The sequence below is a fragment of the Octodon degus genome, unplaced genomic scaffold (genome assembly GCF_000260255.1).
Source record: "Octodon degus isolate 3935 unplaced genomic scaffold, OctDeg1.0 scaffold00064, whole genome shotgun sequence".
Lineage (NCBI taxonomy): Eukaryota > Metazoa > Chordata > Mammalia > Rodentia > Octodontidae > Octodon > Octodon degus.
The window spans coordinates 5,096,243-5,113,199 of NW_004524640.1; the positions used below are offsets into that span (position 1 = coordinate 5,096,243).

At 42.6% G+C, this 16,957-nt stretch overlaps 1 protein-coding gene across 1 annotated transcript in view; it reads right to left on the reverse strand.

Moving 5' to 3' along the window:
* Positions 1-16,957, reverse strand: part of Bcat1 (branched chain amino acid transaminase 1) — a 69,812-nt gene that overhangs the window by 22,809 nt on the left and 30,046 nt on the right. Inside the window, exons 6-7 of the mRNA XM_023719016.1 lie at positions 5,419-5,582; positions 3,048-3,190 (exon numbers count right to left, since the gene is read on the reverse strand). Of these exons, the coding sequence (XP_023574784.1) occupies positions 3,048-3,190; positions 5,419-5,582 (307 nt within the window). The remainder of the gene's footprint in view (positions 1-3,047; positions 3,191-5,418; positions 5,583-16,957) is intronic.

Consider the following 16,957-nt stretch of genomic DNA (forward strand, 5'->3'; position numbering starts at 1 on the left):
AAAGAGAACAGATCTTTTCTTTCAGTCCTTTAATTAATCTAGTTTCTTACACCTTTGGTCCTTTTTTTTCTTTCTAATGAGGAGTAAGATGCTATTTAATTTTGTTCTTCCCTAGCTAATATTTTTATGTATATGCTTTAATGATTTTTTTTTCTTTACAAGAAGTTTTGGACAATTTCATTTTTGTGCATCTTGGTATGATTTTATTTAAATGTCTTTGCAAAAGGTTCATTTTTCTTGGAAAAGGGGTATTATAAGTTGAACTAAATTCAGAAATTTTAATTCTTTAAAAAAGATGCTTAAAACTATTGTTTGAAGCAAGGTACAATTCCCCTATGATGAATGTTATCACTATGTATATATAAAATGTACCAATAAAAAAATTCAAGGCAAAACAGTCATCATCAAAGAATTCATGTCAAAGTATGAACCTGCAAGTCACATGATCAAATGTTTGAACATTTCTTCTGCAAACACCCCTCTGATGTTTCAGGTACTGGCTTTAAGGTACTGCTGATTAAAGCCAACTTTGCGATGCACAATAAAAAAAAAAAAAGAAAGAAAGAAAGAAAGGAGTGAGCAGTGGTGGCTGGGATGTGGCTCAGTGGAAAGGCCCTAGGTACAATCACTAGCACTGCCAAAAAATAAAATAAAAAAGTAAAGAGGATGCACAATCTTGGCCACCACCATGGCTACTGGCGTCAAGATCCCCATGTGTTCTAGGCCACATGCCACAAATAACTACTGGGCACCTCCCTGTGTTTTTAACACACGTGGTCTGTCTTCTCTACCTTTATGCCAGCTCCTTTTCCAAAAGATAATTCAAAAAATTCTGCTTAAGCCTCCTGCTTGTGAAGTCAGTATTTTATAGATTTTTCAACTTAGTATGATTGCTCATTTCTGAAAGCCCCATGGTTAAAGTCGCTCTGTCAAGTTGATTCAAAGTTTTTCCCTAATCCTGAAGGTGCATGCTGACATTGTATTTTCCCCTTTCACAGTATTGTTCCATTCCATTTCCTTTCTCCTATTTCAGGGGGCCTGCCCCTTAGCACAGTTCTTAAGTGGCTGCTTCATCAAAGCAGTCAGGCTCAGGTTGCTGTGGTTCCATCCCCACAACTCAAGCCAGCCAAACCTGCCCTGAAGGCATTTATAGCCAAAAAAAAAAAAAAAAAAAAAATCCTTTCTCCTTATTTCAAATATTATTTGACCTCTGTGGTCAACAACTGGTTCAAGGGCCGATGAGATAGCTCAGCTGTCTAAAGCTCCTACTTAGTTAAGCTGAGGCAGGTACAGGAGACTGCAGTTCAATCCCAAGTACCACACGTCATGCCAGCCCCACGCTCAGCATGGGCTGTGCTGGCAAAACAAACAAACAAACAAACAAACAACCACACAACTGGTTCAAGGAACACAGTGAACTTAAAATTGTCTAGGGCAAAAGCACTAAAGGATAACTCTTAAGGATTTTATCTTTTTTACCAGAGGCAAAAGAGAAACTCACTTTGTTATACTCTGGCTTTTAAAAGCTAGAGTAAAAATGTTCCAAGATTATTGTTTGGCTGAAGAACAAGTTTTCATCGGGACAGTTTCTGGTTAAGTCACGTAGCTCTGACTCAGGTGATGCTTAGATTCTGGCATCTCCCATCCATAAGTAATTACAGTTCCACTTCCAAATGATGCCACCTCTTGTTGTTTTGGGCCACACATGGGATGTTCTGGGGGGTGGCAGTAGCAGGCGGTTGGGAAAGGAGTATAATTTATTATCTCCTAAATGCAGGGTTCGACCCTGATCGAATTCTTCCTGGTGTAACTTTTGACATATGTATACGCAAAAACTCAAACTTAGGAATCATAAATACTGCAGCATAAGCTTTGTTTTCAAACAGTGCCAAGAACAAAGAGCAGAGGCGGCCACTCGGCGGGAGTCACAGGTGCGAATTCAGCGACATCTCAATCACTACTTCCGTCCATCTCAGCCAAATTACCGAAAAGCAACAGAGGCTGCCGCTAGATACAAATTTCATTTTAAAAAATATTCTTTTAAGCCAATACTGTGACTGCAAGTACTTGGAAATGTTTTGCATTTTGCGTCCCTGCACTCATTGTGAAAGGGACAGTCTAAGAGCATGAACAAGCCTAAAATTACGTGTTTCTCAACTTCGGCCGACTTTCAAAATTCCAATGGAAATAAGCGTGCATGTACTTTTCTCCTCCCTTTTGAACATTTAACTTAATGCCACACACAGCCAACGTGTCACTAAATCCCTATGGTCTCTGGCAACTAAAACAAAGAAGAGTAGAAAGATAGTGAACATTCAAGATTTTAAAGGAGAACACACCGATTTCCATAGTACGCCTGTAATAATAGCATGTTTGACTTGGACTTAGCAGCAAATCTCAGGATACAATGGCTTGTCTTAGCACTACTTTAATCAAATGGAGGGCTTCTGATAAATTATCAAACTATTTGGAAAAGGCAACAATTGTTAACAGAAGGAGGGCAGGGCATGTGTAGCTCAGTGGGAGGGTGCTTGTTTAGTATGGAGTAGGCCTGGGTATGTAATTAATATATATGCAGATGTCAACAGCCTATATATACACAGACATACACATACACAATAAGTTCTTTGTCAGTAGAATGTGCAGACTGCCTTTATTACTCTTTCTTACCTAGTATACGGTGAATGGCCACTCAGCTGATCTGAGACCTTTTTCCAAATGCAACATGTCGAGGCAGGAGAATGCTAGCAATGAGGAGGGGGCAGCAGATCTTTGAATCACAGTGACCTAATATCCCTTAATTTGACATCTCTATAATTAGTACATCTAGCGCGCACACCCCTCAAACAAATCCACAAACAAAAAAAGAAAACAAAGCAACCCTCTCCACGTTCTTTAGGCTCATGTCTACGTGACAGCTGAAACACACTATTCTTAGCTTCTGGAACTGGGCTACCCCTATCCTTGTCCTCATTTTTCAGTTTTTGTCCTTCCAGTCCCACTGAAAGTGACTGAAAAAGTACAGAGCTGCTGTCTGTGTGGATTACCTCCATCTTCATTTATCCAGTAAAGGAAAAGATTCATCGTTCCAACTTCAGTTATCTGGTGGTCGTCTCCGTACAGCCACAAGACCTGCTGACATCCCTTCTCCATCGCCCGGCACTGGGCAAAAAGAGAGGAGCCGTAATTCCTTTCAAGGAAGAGGGGACAGACAGATCGTGAGTGTGTATCACTCAACCCCACCATCCTCAATCTAAGGACCATTCTTGAATTCACAGGTGGATGTAGTCAGTGTATGGCATCTCCTGTGTATACTCTCTCTGGTTAATTCCCTAACATTAAAGAAAACTCAAAACAGCCTGGTTGGACCCACTGCGTTCATCTGAGAGAGCAAAACAAAATCTGGGAACACCCACATGAAAAGCAATGCTGGAACACAGGTAAACAGCCAACTTAAGAACAATTAAACATTATTGAGTAGTTTTTCAGACACACCGAGTGATTTCACACGAATTATTTCAACCTCACATGTATCCAACAAAGTAGCCACTATCATTAAATCTGTTGTTGAGATAAGAAATTACACTTCAGAGAAGTAACCTGAATCAAGTTACAGCAAGTTAAATGGTAGAATGCCAGTCAAATGCTCTCTAATCTAAGACCTTTTCTTATTTATTTACTTATTTATTTCATACAGGATCTCACTAAGCAGTTCAGACTCATAGTGATCCTCCTGTCTCAGTCTCCCCAGCGCTGGGATTACAGGTGTGCACCACCATGTCCAGTTTCAGGGCCAGCCTGGCACACCCAGGGTTCCTAGGGCTGCACAAAATATGGTACTGGGGATTGAACCTGGGTACTTGCATTTGGCAGGCAGGTTCCCAGACTACTGAGCTATCTCCCCAGCCCCTCTAAGACCTTTTTATCTAAAACACACCAAATGCCCAATGTCTAAAATCCCCACTGGTGGGTCAAAAACATGATTTTTTTGAGGGGGGGGGGGCAAAACATATCTAAAGGCTTATTTTTTTCTCAACCCACATGATTTATTCTGGGTTATTTAAAGATTAAAGACGTGCTGCCATAGCTCATCTTCCTGGAATGACAATGTATTTTAGTAATTTTTAGTAATATTTTAAAGTAAAAACAAATGAGAAAAGCATAGAGTATATTACAAAATATGTATAAATATTTAGATAAAATATAATCATTTTCCAATAAATACGATACTTTCTTATCTCCTGAAGCCCCTGTTCACCTTTCCTAGCTTGTGGAGGATATCCGTGAACCAGTCTGAAAAGCACCACAGTAACTGTGGAGGCCGTGGAATAAATCCTGACCCCATCCTCAGATGATAAAGCCCTAGGAAGTGCAGCGGTACCTCAGCTTGTGAGCTTGACTTGGCTTACACCTTTGGGGAAGAAGGCTGTGTTTGTGTTTATGTAGGGAAGACAGCCTTGGCTCTGTCTGTCACCCAGTGGGAAGTCTGTGAATGGAAGCAAAATTTTGTTGAACACTGAATTGTTTGTCAACAGAGGCATTCATGAACCGAGGTACTACTGTGCACACAAGCAAGCACACCACTAGAACTACTACAAAACAGTACTATCTCCTCGATCTAGGTAAAGAGACAATGAGTGGTACTATCTAAAGATGAGTCCTCCCTCTGCACATTTTGCTGGCTTTTGTGAGTGAAGTCACCTTGGTAGCCACACCATCTTCCTTGGGGCATAAACTTACCCCGGTGAGTTTGAATTACATCCTGCTCAGTGCTGTCTTCTCAGATCCAATTTCTCACGCTGTGTCCCTACCATACTGTGACAGAAAATTCCTTTTTCCCCAAGACTGCACAACAGTTCCCCCATTCCTCTACTACGTTAGCAACCTGTCAGACTCTGACCTTCTGGAACCCAATACTTAACCCAGGCATAGGTGGTGTGCATTATCCCTTGACCCGGATGAACAAGAGACCAGCCTGCTCAATCCAGTTATGCTGACCCCAACGGGTATTTCCACATTGAGGCCAAGTCCACCCCCGAGCTTGTCTGGCACTTTCAAATGCTCTTTTATTTGCTGTCAGCTACATATGGCCAGAGACCAGCCTAAGAGCCAAAGCAGGGCTGCTCCTCAGCCAGGTCACAGCAGGATAAGTTACAAGCTGCTGCCATGAAGACAGCTCCAGGGGGACGCGCAGGCAGGCCGAGGTACAGCCGATCCACCGCGTTTCCCTTATGGTGGTTTCGCCCACCAGTGGTCCTTTGAACAAGTGTCTTAGTTGAAACATGGAGAAGGAAGCAGGAAATTAAAAAACGAACATCCACATTTAAATATTATTACGTGTGTTTGTACTGCTGTGAAATGCAATTATAAGATGGTCAGCAAAGACAATTTTCTGGAGACAGAGACATGTTGACTTACCCTCCCAACTTGCAGTCTCCATTTCCACCTTGCCAGGCTCGGACATACTGCGTGCTGGCCCACAGGCTCACTGGCTTGAAGGATCCGCTGGAAAAATAAGGCCCCACTGGGCTCAGGATTACGAAGAGCAGCGCTTTGGTGGGCTTCTTGATGCCAAGTGAAGGCTGCAAGAGAGTCAAAGCACACGCATCTGTAATTTATCACGTAGCCAATGGTGTGAAAGTACAGAGTGGGCCGTATGTGTCCTTCAGAAGGGGCTAGCTGGTGAGAGAAAGCCTTTGTGGAATTGCTATATGTTTCTCAATAAAATTATTAAAAAAAAAGAAAGGAAGGAAGGAAAGAAAGTCTTTGTGGGTCTTCTAAGAGAAAATGCCACAGATACATTTTCATTTTTCTTTGCTTAAGATTTTAGAGGAAAATTGAAGGAATTCTTGTTGCTAATAGCATTTTAGAGGGAAGGCTTATTTTTAACCACCAGCTATGTCATACACTTCAAAATTGGTTAAAAATTGAAGGGAAAAGCTGGGGATATAGTTCAGAAACACGGTGCCTGGCTGGCCAAGCACAAGGTCCTGAGTTCAATTCCAGATACCAGGAAAAAAAAAATTGAGGGGAAGAACTAAGTTTTAGTCTTTAGCAATGTCACATATTTGCTTCTCCAACACCTGCTCCAGATCAGGAGGGCCTCCAGCAGGTGCGGAGATCAGCAAGTGGGCCCTGACCACACCTGCTGATGTTGCACAACAGAGAGAAACACTGTAGCTTTCCTAGAGAAGGACAGCTGACTCAGCTGGGCGTGGTGGCTATAGCAGTAATTCCAGCACTCTGGGAGGCTGAGGCAGGAGGAATGCTGGCTTGAGAGAAGCCTGGGCAACATAGTAAAACCCTGGCTCAAGATGACAGATACATAGATAGATACATAGATACATAGATAGATAGACAGACAGACAGATAGATTAGATTAGGTTAGATTAGATTAGATTAGATTAGATTAGGATAGCAAGCAGGCAAAACAAGTACATTTTTAAAATAGGCTAAGGATGACGTAGCTCAGTGCAAAGGCCCTGGGTTCAGTCCCCAGTACTAGGGGAACAAGACAGGAAGAGTGATTCAACAATTGTCTCATAAATAAAAAAGACAGGCGCAGCCCTTATCTTAAGTACTCGGAAGGCAAAAGCCAGCAGTGTGAACGAACATACACATTCCTTCAACACAAAGCAATAATGAGGGAGACAGCAAGTGGCTAATTAATGAAGAAAATCGAGAAATGGAAAGTTTTGAGGTCGATATTTATAAACATAAAAAAGGTTACCGGGCTGTGCTGTGTAATCCTAACCACAGGCAACAAGGAAGAGGTCAGGACTGTTAGGAGACAGGTACAAACCCTGAGGGCGTAACCTTTGCTGCAGCTGGGTCTAGCAGGTTGGGGGAACAGGCAGGAGTTTGTCACATAGTGAGCAGAAGAAGAGGGAACTCATTTCCAGATGATCTGGAGTCTCTGTCATATGAGATGAGATGCCCTGAAACCTTGGAATCTTTTGACCGGACTTTCCATTGTACTTTCTCTCCTACTGATTGTCCTGCAATCCCTGGACCACTGCTTAGCACCTAGGTCACCAAGTGCCAGGTAGGTAAAATATTCCTGACCATTACAATAACCCTGACAATGTTTTTCCTCAAAAAAATTGAAAGCAGAACTATGCTATGCCCTAGCTCTGCTACTCCCTGGGATATACCCAAAGCACTAAAATCAGCACAGCTCACAGACACACCTGCACACCCACGATTACTGTGGCACACCTCCCCACAGCCAAGTTGTGGAGCCAGCCCAGGGGCCCAGAACGAAGGGACAAATGAACTGGTGTACATACACTCAATGCAGCCACAACTTAGAACGAAAGCCTACCACTGGCAGGAAAAGGGATAGGGCCAGAGATCAGCACATTAGACAAAATAAGCCAGACTCAGACAAGTATTGCATATTTTCCCCTAATATGTGGAAACTAAAAAAGATTGCATGAAAAGCAGAAAGCAGGGTTGTGATGTAGCTCAGCAGCATAGCACTTGCCTGGCAAGGGTGAGGCCCTGAGTTCAATTCCTGGTACCAAGAAAAAGAGAAAAGAAGAAAGCAGACTGTTAGGCTACGCAGAAGGGGGTAAGGAGAAGTGAAAGCAGGGCCTGTGTGAGGTAACAGGAGGTATGGGCATGACCAAAATATATACATGGATGAAATGCCACAACAAAAACTAAGATTTTATACATTTTAATGTATGCCAATAAAATACATATACTGAAAAGAAAAAGAAAACAGTTCATGTGTACATCTTGATCCCATCTAAACAGTGTGGCTGCCTAGGAAATAAGAGGGTCACTCCAACAGCCTCGCACAGGCATGAGAGGACCAAGGGCAGCTGCAGTACAAACTATGATACTGAGGGTGTGTTATAGTTTATGTGTATTTGTCCCCCCAGAGCCTCACAAAAGTCATTGAGGGTCAGTTCTACAGTTTGTGATTAATTCATGATCCACGGCTGGGATTATGGGTCTGAGTAGCGCTGGGATTACGGGTGTGAGTGCTACACCAGCCAGGGGCGGACAGGCTGAATGTAATATATTTGTCCCAGCAATGAGAGAAGAGTAACCAAGACAGGGTAAGAACAAACAGAGTTTGCTTTTTCTCTGGTCCTTGTTTGTTGTTCAATGGTGGCCTTAAAAGAAAATAAGGATGAAGATCCTGAAAGCTTTCACTCTTTGGAAGGGAAAACGTTGGCATTAACGGCACACTTGTGCTTGTCTTCCCAGCATTGAGAAAATCTATTTGATCTGTGTTTTTTTATTTACCTAATAGATAAGTACAATAACACCTTCATTTCATGTGGGCTCCATAGCTGTATATTTTACATTTTTTAATGAACTCCTGAGGGAAAGAATGAAGAGGCAAGTTTCAATATAATTCATATAAACTATAATAGACACTGTCTTAAAAAATGTATGTAGCACCTAAGTTTCTCAACAAATAAACCTATTTGTAGACAAGCCAATATTTTTATTAAATTCCACATGTATGCCTGGGATGATTATTATTATTATTATTATTATTATTATTATTATTATTATTATTTGCAGAACTGGGGATTGAACTCAGGCCCTTGCGTTTGCCAGGCAAGCACTTACTCTACTTAGCCATCTCTCCAGCCCCTTTGGGAATATTTTTTTTTTCCCCCTTTGGGAATATTTTTTTTTCCTGGAACTCATGTGTTTTATTTAACTTGCTGCATTACATTAAAAGAAAGAACAATGACATCATTATGGACATTTTTTCTTGTGATAAATTCCACAGGGTTCAGGCGTGGGGATGTGGCTCGGTGGCCCAGTCAGTGTCTGGCATGCAGTTGGCCCTGGGTTCCATCCCCAGCAGCTAAAACAATTCTCTTTCCTTTCCTGACGAGCAGCCTTGCATTTAATCCACTAGGTGGTAGCATGGAGAACCCACAGAAAACAAGGAAGAATTCTACGCTTGAAGTCTAGTTGTAGAAAAACATCTGGCTATACCTTGAGTATTTCTAGTCTTAGCGAGCAGGTAAATCGAAGGGCTTATGTGTACTAACTTTTTAATGCTCTGAAAGCCCAGTCCACTCGAGACTTCAGATGCACTTCAGGAACTAGCGTGGGCCACAGCTCACTCACCTCATCCTCCCATCCTTTTCACTTATATCCGTGAAAAGACCCCTGGCTCTTCCTGAAAATGGCCACACTGGGAGGGCAAGACTGAGAAGAAATAAAATGCCTCTCTATGCTCCAGTAATGAGAACTGGAGGGTCTATTTCTACCCTCAAGACCGCTGAATGTCCCTTTATTTCTCCCTTCTATCCTTACATGTAATTTAAATTCTGTGCTGCTATTTAGAGTTTTTGTTACATAATATTAATCAACCAATTATTCCCATGATAACACGGTCAGGCTCTTGACAAAGCAAAAGCCACGTCAATACAGAGCTAATAAGGATGCCAGCAGCTCACTGGATAGGCAGAAGTGTTTCTACAAATCTGATGGCCTTAGCAACATTCAGAATGACTTGCTATCCTCTCTACTAGTTTTTTGATTATATAAATAGAATTGAAAGGGGCTTAAGAAAAGACTTGAGAATAGGGAAGATAAAAATTTCAGACACAAAGTAGAGAGAACAGTGAGCACTTTGGAGTTAAAACGTGTTAAAAATGTTTGTATGAAAAAATTCATGGGCTATTTTGTTCACAAGTAAATTCATGCATATTTTGCATGGAGGGACAAGGCACTCGGGTATGACAGAAAATAAAAGGGACATGTCTCTGTGAAAATTACCACTCCTTTCTGGGTCATTCAGAAATTCCTTCATAGAAAAGCAGAGAGCTCAGTGAGCTGAGAAAATGCTATTAGTCTATCCCTTGGCCTCAAAGGGAGAGAAGCTCAGCAGCCTGTGGAGGCTCAAGAATAATTCTGCTCAGGCAAAGCAAGGGAAAGGGAAGAAACAGGACCCCCGGGATGAACAGTCGTCTTAAAGACCCACATATCGTATGCATCTTTAATCCAAAGTGCAGCCTGATTTTTTAATCCTGCTAGTTCTTTTCTAAAGAATTACAGTTAAAGGAGACAGTGGTTAAAAAAAAAAAAATACCGAAGAGGAGAAGGAGTAAGGAGTGGACCAGTGGTCTACGCATAAGGGAAAAATCAAAACAGACCACAAAACCTCGCTACTGTATGTCACTCTGGGGCTTGCATGGTATTCTACAAGGTATTCTACTCCAACAACCTCATGAATTATGACTTATACTTCCTATCTTTAAATTAAAGAAGGCCTGGGGCCGGGGAGATGGCTCAGTAGAATAAGCGCTTGCCTGGCAAGCCCAAGTGTCTGAGTTCAATCCCTAGTTCTGCAAATAAATAAATAAATAAATAAATAAATAAATAAATAAATAAAAGAAGGCTGGGTGTGGTGGCCCACTCCTGTAGCCCCAGCACTCAGGCGGCTGAGGCAGAAGGAGCTCGAGTTTGAGGCTAACCTAGGCTACTAGGTGAGCTCAAGGCCAGCCTGAAATGTACAATGAAACCTTGTCTCAAAAATAAAAGAGAAACTAGGGCACAGTACAAATAAGCTGCTGATGGTTTTGCAGTTAGATAGCTCCAGATCTATTCTTAATCCAGTTGTGTTATACTACACTACACCAAAGCCCTACAATAAAATTTATGTAGTATTTCCTAACTTACAGAGAACTCACTCTGGTGTCTCTTTCCTGTACCTCACACCACACTGAACACTCCATTACTTCTCTCCTTCCAGGCTCCACCTGCTTTACCATGGTGCTTCCGCAGCCTGTAGTGCTCCCTCTGCACCCCATCCTGTCACCCCTGTAATGGACTGAATTGTGCCTCTCCAGAATTCATGTCAAAGCTCTCAGCCTTACTGTCACTGCACTTGGAAACAGGGACTTTAAGGAGGGAAGTGAGGTGAAATGAAGTCACAAGGGTGGGGTCCTAACCCTACAGGCCTAGCGTCCTTATAAAGAGTCAATGACACCTGAGGTCTCTCTACCTCACAGGTCCTGAGAGGACCTAGCAGGGAGGCGGCCATGAGAGGCAGAAGAAGAGGCCTCACCAGAAACCAACCCTACTACCAGCACCTCACTTTTGGGACTTCTGGTCTCTAGAATGGTGACAAAATAAAGATCTGCTGTTTAAACCACCCAACCTGCCGTACTCTCTTACAGTAGCCCTGCAACTAGGAGGCCGCACCCCACTAATTCTATTCTGTGTGAAGTAATATGAACACTCGCATCTCATTTTAAATGTCACTTAAATGTTACCTGAGGAAATGAGCACTCATAGCAGGGCAGGTGCTTGTCGTGTGTGCTATTAGAGCATATTCTACTCTTCAAATTTAGACTGATAAAACACTACCACATTTTCTTATATGGACTTCTTAAATGCTCTACATCTTAATGGCCTATAAACTCCATGAAGTGCAAGACCACTTCTGTCTTGCATTTCACTCAGATTTTACCCAATACTTGTGGAATGGTCATCTAGCTTAACAAAATGTTTACAGAAAAAAGAAAAAAAAAGAAAAGAAAAGAAAAGAAAAATACAACCTAAGAGACTCTGTCATTCTTGAGTTATTCTGATTAAAATAATGTGTTCCTGACTCAGAAGCTAACATGTCTCACTGACACCACAGTCAAACATTCCTTTGTCTTTTGCTTGATACCCTCAAGTGTAGCCTCTATATTATTAGGCAGATATTAAAAAACATCACTATGGAAGTAAAAGGCCATCATTTTCTGACAGTTGCTATAAAACAGACTAGGTTCATTTCACAGCCCTTTTCAGAGAGAAAGACAAAACCAAAAACAGAAAGACAGCATGAATTAACCACTTGACAAAAAGAAGGCTGAGTACTCAATGCTTTATTTTTAAAATAATAATTATGGGGCCAGGGAGATGGCTCATTGGAATAAGCACTTCCCTGGCGAGCGCAAGGGCCTGAGTTCAATCCCCGGTTCCACCAAAAAAAATTAAAAAATAAAAAATAATTAAAATAATAATAATCTTAAAGCTTAAAACAACAGCTAAGAAACAACTGAAGAAGAGGAACTAGGGGCTTGGAGGGAGAAAAAAGGAAAAGGAGAAACAGAGATGAGGAGAACTAAAGAACAATGTCCTGCCTACATTTCTTCTTATGCTGGTGCAGTGAGGACTGCATCCCTCAGGGTGAATACGGGATAAGGCAAAAATTTGTTAAAAGCACCCAGGATTTGGTCTTCATTTTTTTTTTTTTTTTTTCCTGTAAAACCAGGGATTGAACTCAGGCCCTCACGCTTGCCAGGGAAGTGTTTATTCTACTGAGCCATCTCCCCGGCCCCTTGGTCTTCATTTTAAGCACTCAAACAAACAAAAAACAAAAAAAAAAGCCATTGTTAGTATTTTTATTGATAATAGTAATAGCAGGAAATCATTCCAGTATGGGCCAAAACACAGAATTAATATGACAAGAAAATGACTACAGCTGTGACCACAGAACTACACTCTCCGTGTTGGAATTGTGCAAAAGGAACATTTGGTAGGAGCTATAGACTGCTACACTGGTGATCTGGAAAAGTAAGTTGGGGAAATTGAAAATGACTTAAATGAAAATTTTAGCAAGGTCAAAGGATCAAGAGACGCCGGTGGGGAAATACACCAGAGGAGCCGGGATGAGTCAGCGTCAGAAAAGCCACACACATCAGTCAGTGGCCCTGCAGAAATGACTCCAGGCAGGAGTCACAAGCCGCCTAGCGCGATGCCTGCTTCTTCAATTTTTATGAGAATATGTGAGAGGCCTATGCTTCCTTTTCCCAGAAAAGGCAGAGCTGGGTACTACGTGGCCTTCAAGGCCAAATTAACATTTACTACCTGGCCCATTACAAAAAAAAAGGCTGCTAGTACTACTCTAGACAGCAGAGAAATGAATGCTACATACAGAAGGCTTCTCAGTGTAGCATAAAGAATGACCCCCAAGCCAAGATCTCCTCTCTGGCTTCTCACTTTGACCTCATTACATCCTACTTGGTTTGGTCCAACTGACAAGGTCAAGCACAGTGCCGGGCCAGAGCAGAAAAGGAAGCACAACTCAGATGCAGACATCTGAACTGAAGATGTACTGAGAGACCAAGTCCAGCCCCAGATGGGTAGGTGTGCAAGAGGAAGAGCCAGGTAATGAAGGAGGTATTGAAGAGGCCCACACAAAAGCACAGGCGTCAATAAACAAGCGCGTGTGGGACGCCACAGCAAGATGTTACAGTCCTCTTAGTCACGTGCCGCTGCCTGCTTACCATGTTGCCACCCTCAGGAGCAGAACCATGATGGAAGAGGTCTGAAGTTTTTCAGTCAGTTTTCCTCTTGTATCGTCTCAGGCAGGGGGCAGATCTCCCCTCCACAACACACGCCCTTCGCACTCTTCTGTTCCAGGTGGCTGTCCATGTCTCTGCTCCGCAGGGTGGCAGAGCTGTCCAGACCAGCAGCCTAACTCCTCATCACCCTAACTCCTCCTCGTCGTCCTCAGTGAATCTCTCAACCCTCTACCCTCACTGAAATTCACTCACGAAACTGCCTGGTGCTCCCACACGGCCAGGTTCAGTCCCACACGGTGCTTCCCACGCCCCATTTCACTGACCCTGTAACCTGGATTTGCCACCGTTGCTCCTGTCACTTCCCTGGGCTCCACTTGCCTCTCCAGATACCAGCCTCTTTCTCTCCTTTCTACCCATGGACCCTCAAGCTGGTTCCTTTTTCCCCCTTTCTCCTAAATGCAGATCTGCCAGAGGCCTTTTTTCTAGTCTCTTTGCGCCACAGTTTTTCCTGTAGACTTCATCCAGGTCCACGATTTTAAAGCCATCTTTGTATTATACACCAAATGCCATTACTTAAATTCCAGGTCTGCCTGGAGTAACAGATTTCAGCTTGTAGATATTTACATGATGTTGTGTTTAAGCTTCTGACTGAAGACTCTTCACTCTACCCAACACCACTGCAGCAAAGAAACACAAATGATCCCTCTTGCCAATCCAAATAAGCAGTTAATGCCCAGTTGCTATGGGGCCCGTAAGAAAAATCTGGCATCTTTCCGCTCACACTCACACCCAAGACATCAGCAAACTGTCTGAGGTGCAATAAATGTTACTGAATATGCCTTTATGCACCCTAGGAGACACAGCCAGAGCTTAAGCTTCCTGGACAACACCCCCATTGTGAAGGCTCCCAAATTTAACTTTCCTGCTTTACTCCTTTTATTGCTTGTGGTTTGTTGTATGGACAACATAATCCTGGGTCCACAAGGTACTAGTTAAAGCATGCTATTATTTAAAATTCTAAGACTCACCTTTTTATCTCACTGTTCACACAGATGAAATCTGGTCTTTGCACTTTGTACTCATCACTGGCTAAGCAGCACCTCAACGCCAGATGTGCTCACTGCTGTTTATTCTGATGGTCCTCCCAGTGCTTTATGGGCACGAGCAACATTGGTTTTCTAGCTACAACCCAGACAGTGGACTAATACCTAGAATACATATAAACTCAAAAAAAAAAAGACCTCTCAAGGGCTGACCAGACAGCTCAGCAGACTAAAGCGCCTGCTTAGGCAGAACACAGAGACCTGGGTTTGATCCCTGACATGCCATGCCAGCCCCATCCCCAGGACATGCTGAGATGCAACTGAGACTGGGTATGGTGGCACACACCTGTAATCCCAGCACTTGGGAGGCTGAAAATAGGAGGATCACTGAGAGTCCAATCTGTGTAGTGAGACTCTGTAGACCTTGTACTAAATACATTACAAAAAAAGAGAAAAAAATTAGGCCTCCCAAAATGAAAGATCCAGTCAAAAATGGGCAACTAAAATGAATAGAGACTTTCACAAAAGAAGTACAAATGGCCAACAAGTATGAAAAATGTGCAGCATCTTGGGTTAATAGAGAAATGCAAATCGAAACAACACTGAGAGTCTATCTTCCTCCAGAAAGAATGGCTGTCATCAAGAATTCAAAAACCAAATGCTATCAAGGTTGTGGGGGTGGCTGGAGAGATGGCTCAGTGGTCTAAAGCACCTACTTGAAACAAGCTTGGCAAAGCACAGGGACCGCGGTTCGATCCCCCAGCACCACATGCCAGCCAGCCCCGCCCCCTGGTGGGCTGAGCTGGCCACACACAATAAATAAATGTAATAAATAAAAATAAATAAATAATTTAAAAAAAAAAGGTTGTGGGGGAGAGAAACCCTTCTACACTGACTTAGGGAAATTAAACTAACAAATCACTATGGTAACCAGCATGGAGATGCATCAGTAAAAGTTTAGAAATTCCATCTGACCCAACTACTCCCCTTCTGAGCATCTTCCCAAAGGAGTACAACGAAACACACATATACATGTTTATGGAAGCACAGTTCACAACAGCTGAATCTTGGAAACAGCCTCTATGACTTTCAACAGATGACTGGATGAAGAAAACGAGGTACATATATGCAATGGAAAACATATGCCCATAAATAAGAACAAATTTCAGTCACTTGTAGGAAAACAGATACAACTTGTGACCATCATGCTAAGAAAAATAAATCAGATGCAGAAAGCTCAATACTGTATCACATGGTTTTTTTTTTCAGAGAAATCCAAAGTATAGATAAAGAGTAAAATGAAAGACAAATGATAGAAATACGGGGGTAGGTAGAAGTTTTGTAGACAGGAAGGGAATCTAAGACAGGAGAAGTTTCAAAACAAACTAAAATGAATTATGTAGAGGTACCAACTTTTTATGGTGAATATATTCCTTATGCACCCTAAACATGTACTAGTAAAAAAGGCACAGTATTTTTTCAAAGTTATGGATGATCTGGTGCTGAAAAATTACCACATACAAAGACACAAAAAGAACAGGCAACTTTCATGAGGATGGCCCCGAAAGCAGAGGAAATTTCCATCCTTCCCAGAATGAAAAACACAGCCATGGAAGATCAAGAAGGCAACACTACAGGACATCTTCCACAGTCACAGAGGGACAACTGCATGTCACCTACCTTCCAGGAGCCCAAATACACAGGCTCTGGTGGTAGGGCCTCAGCAGAACACCCCAGGAGAAAGAAGCTTAGCCACTAGGCTGTCCTCAACTTCCCCCTCATCACTGAGTCTGTCATGAAGATGTAAGATGGCACATGGCGTTCACTGCGGGTGCTGAGGACACAAAACTTCACACAGGCTGTGAAGAAGCTGTACGACCCTTACAGGGCCACGGGAGGAAGGCATACGTCCACTGGCTCCTGTTTATGATGCCTGTGGTGTGGCCAACAAAATTGGCATCATCCCAACTGAGGCTAGCTGGCTAATTCTAAATACATTTTTTCATCATAAAACAAACAAACAAAAAACGCCAGGCTGGGTGTGGTAGTGCATGCCTGTAAACCCAGCACTGAGGACGCTGAGGCAGGAGGACTGTTTTAAGCCAGGGCTACAAAGTGAGCTCAAGGTCAGCCTGAACTGCAGGGTAAGACCCTGCTATATTTGTCAAAAAGACAAAAAAAAAAAAAAAAAAAAAAAAAAAAACACATACATAACAAAACAGGAGCAGGATATATACCAGATATTGGTGAAACAAGTATTTATAATAACATTTAATGAATGCAAGTCGATATTTGGAATGGTGACCTGACCTTATGATTCTATCCTCTAATTGGACCTATGATAGGAAGAAGCCTGTAAGAACATAGAGCTGTGTGAACACGACATGACAACAGACACAAGGATAAAAATGCCTATGATAAGCCAGTACAACTGATGGGAGGAGAGACTGCAAATTTCCTCAGAGCACATACCCCTCAACAGCCAGTTAGCTCAGCAGATGAAAGCGCCTGCAGGCGCAGGGGCCAGGGGTTTGCCGGCCCCGGCCCCGGGGTGTGCTGAGATGGCAACTGAGACTGGGCGTGGTGGCAGGTGCCTGTAATCCCAGCTCTTGGGAGGCTGTAAACAGGAGAATC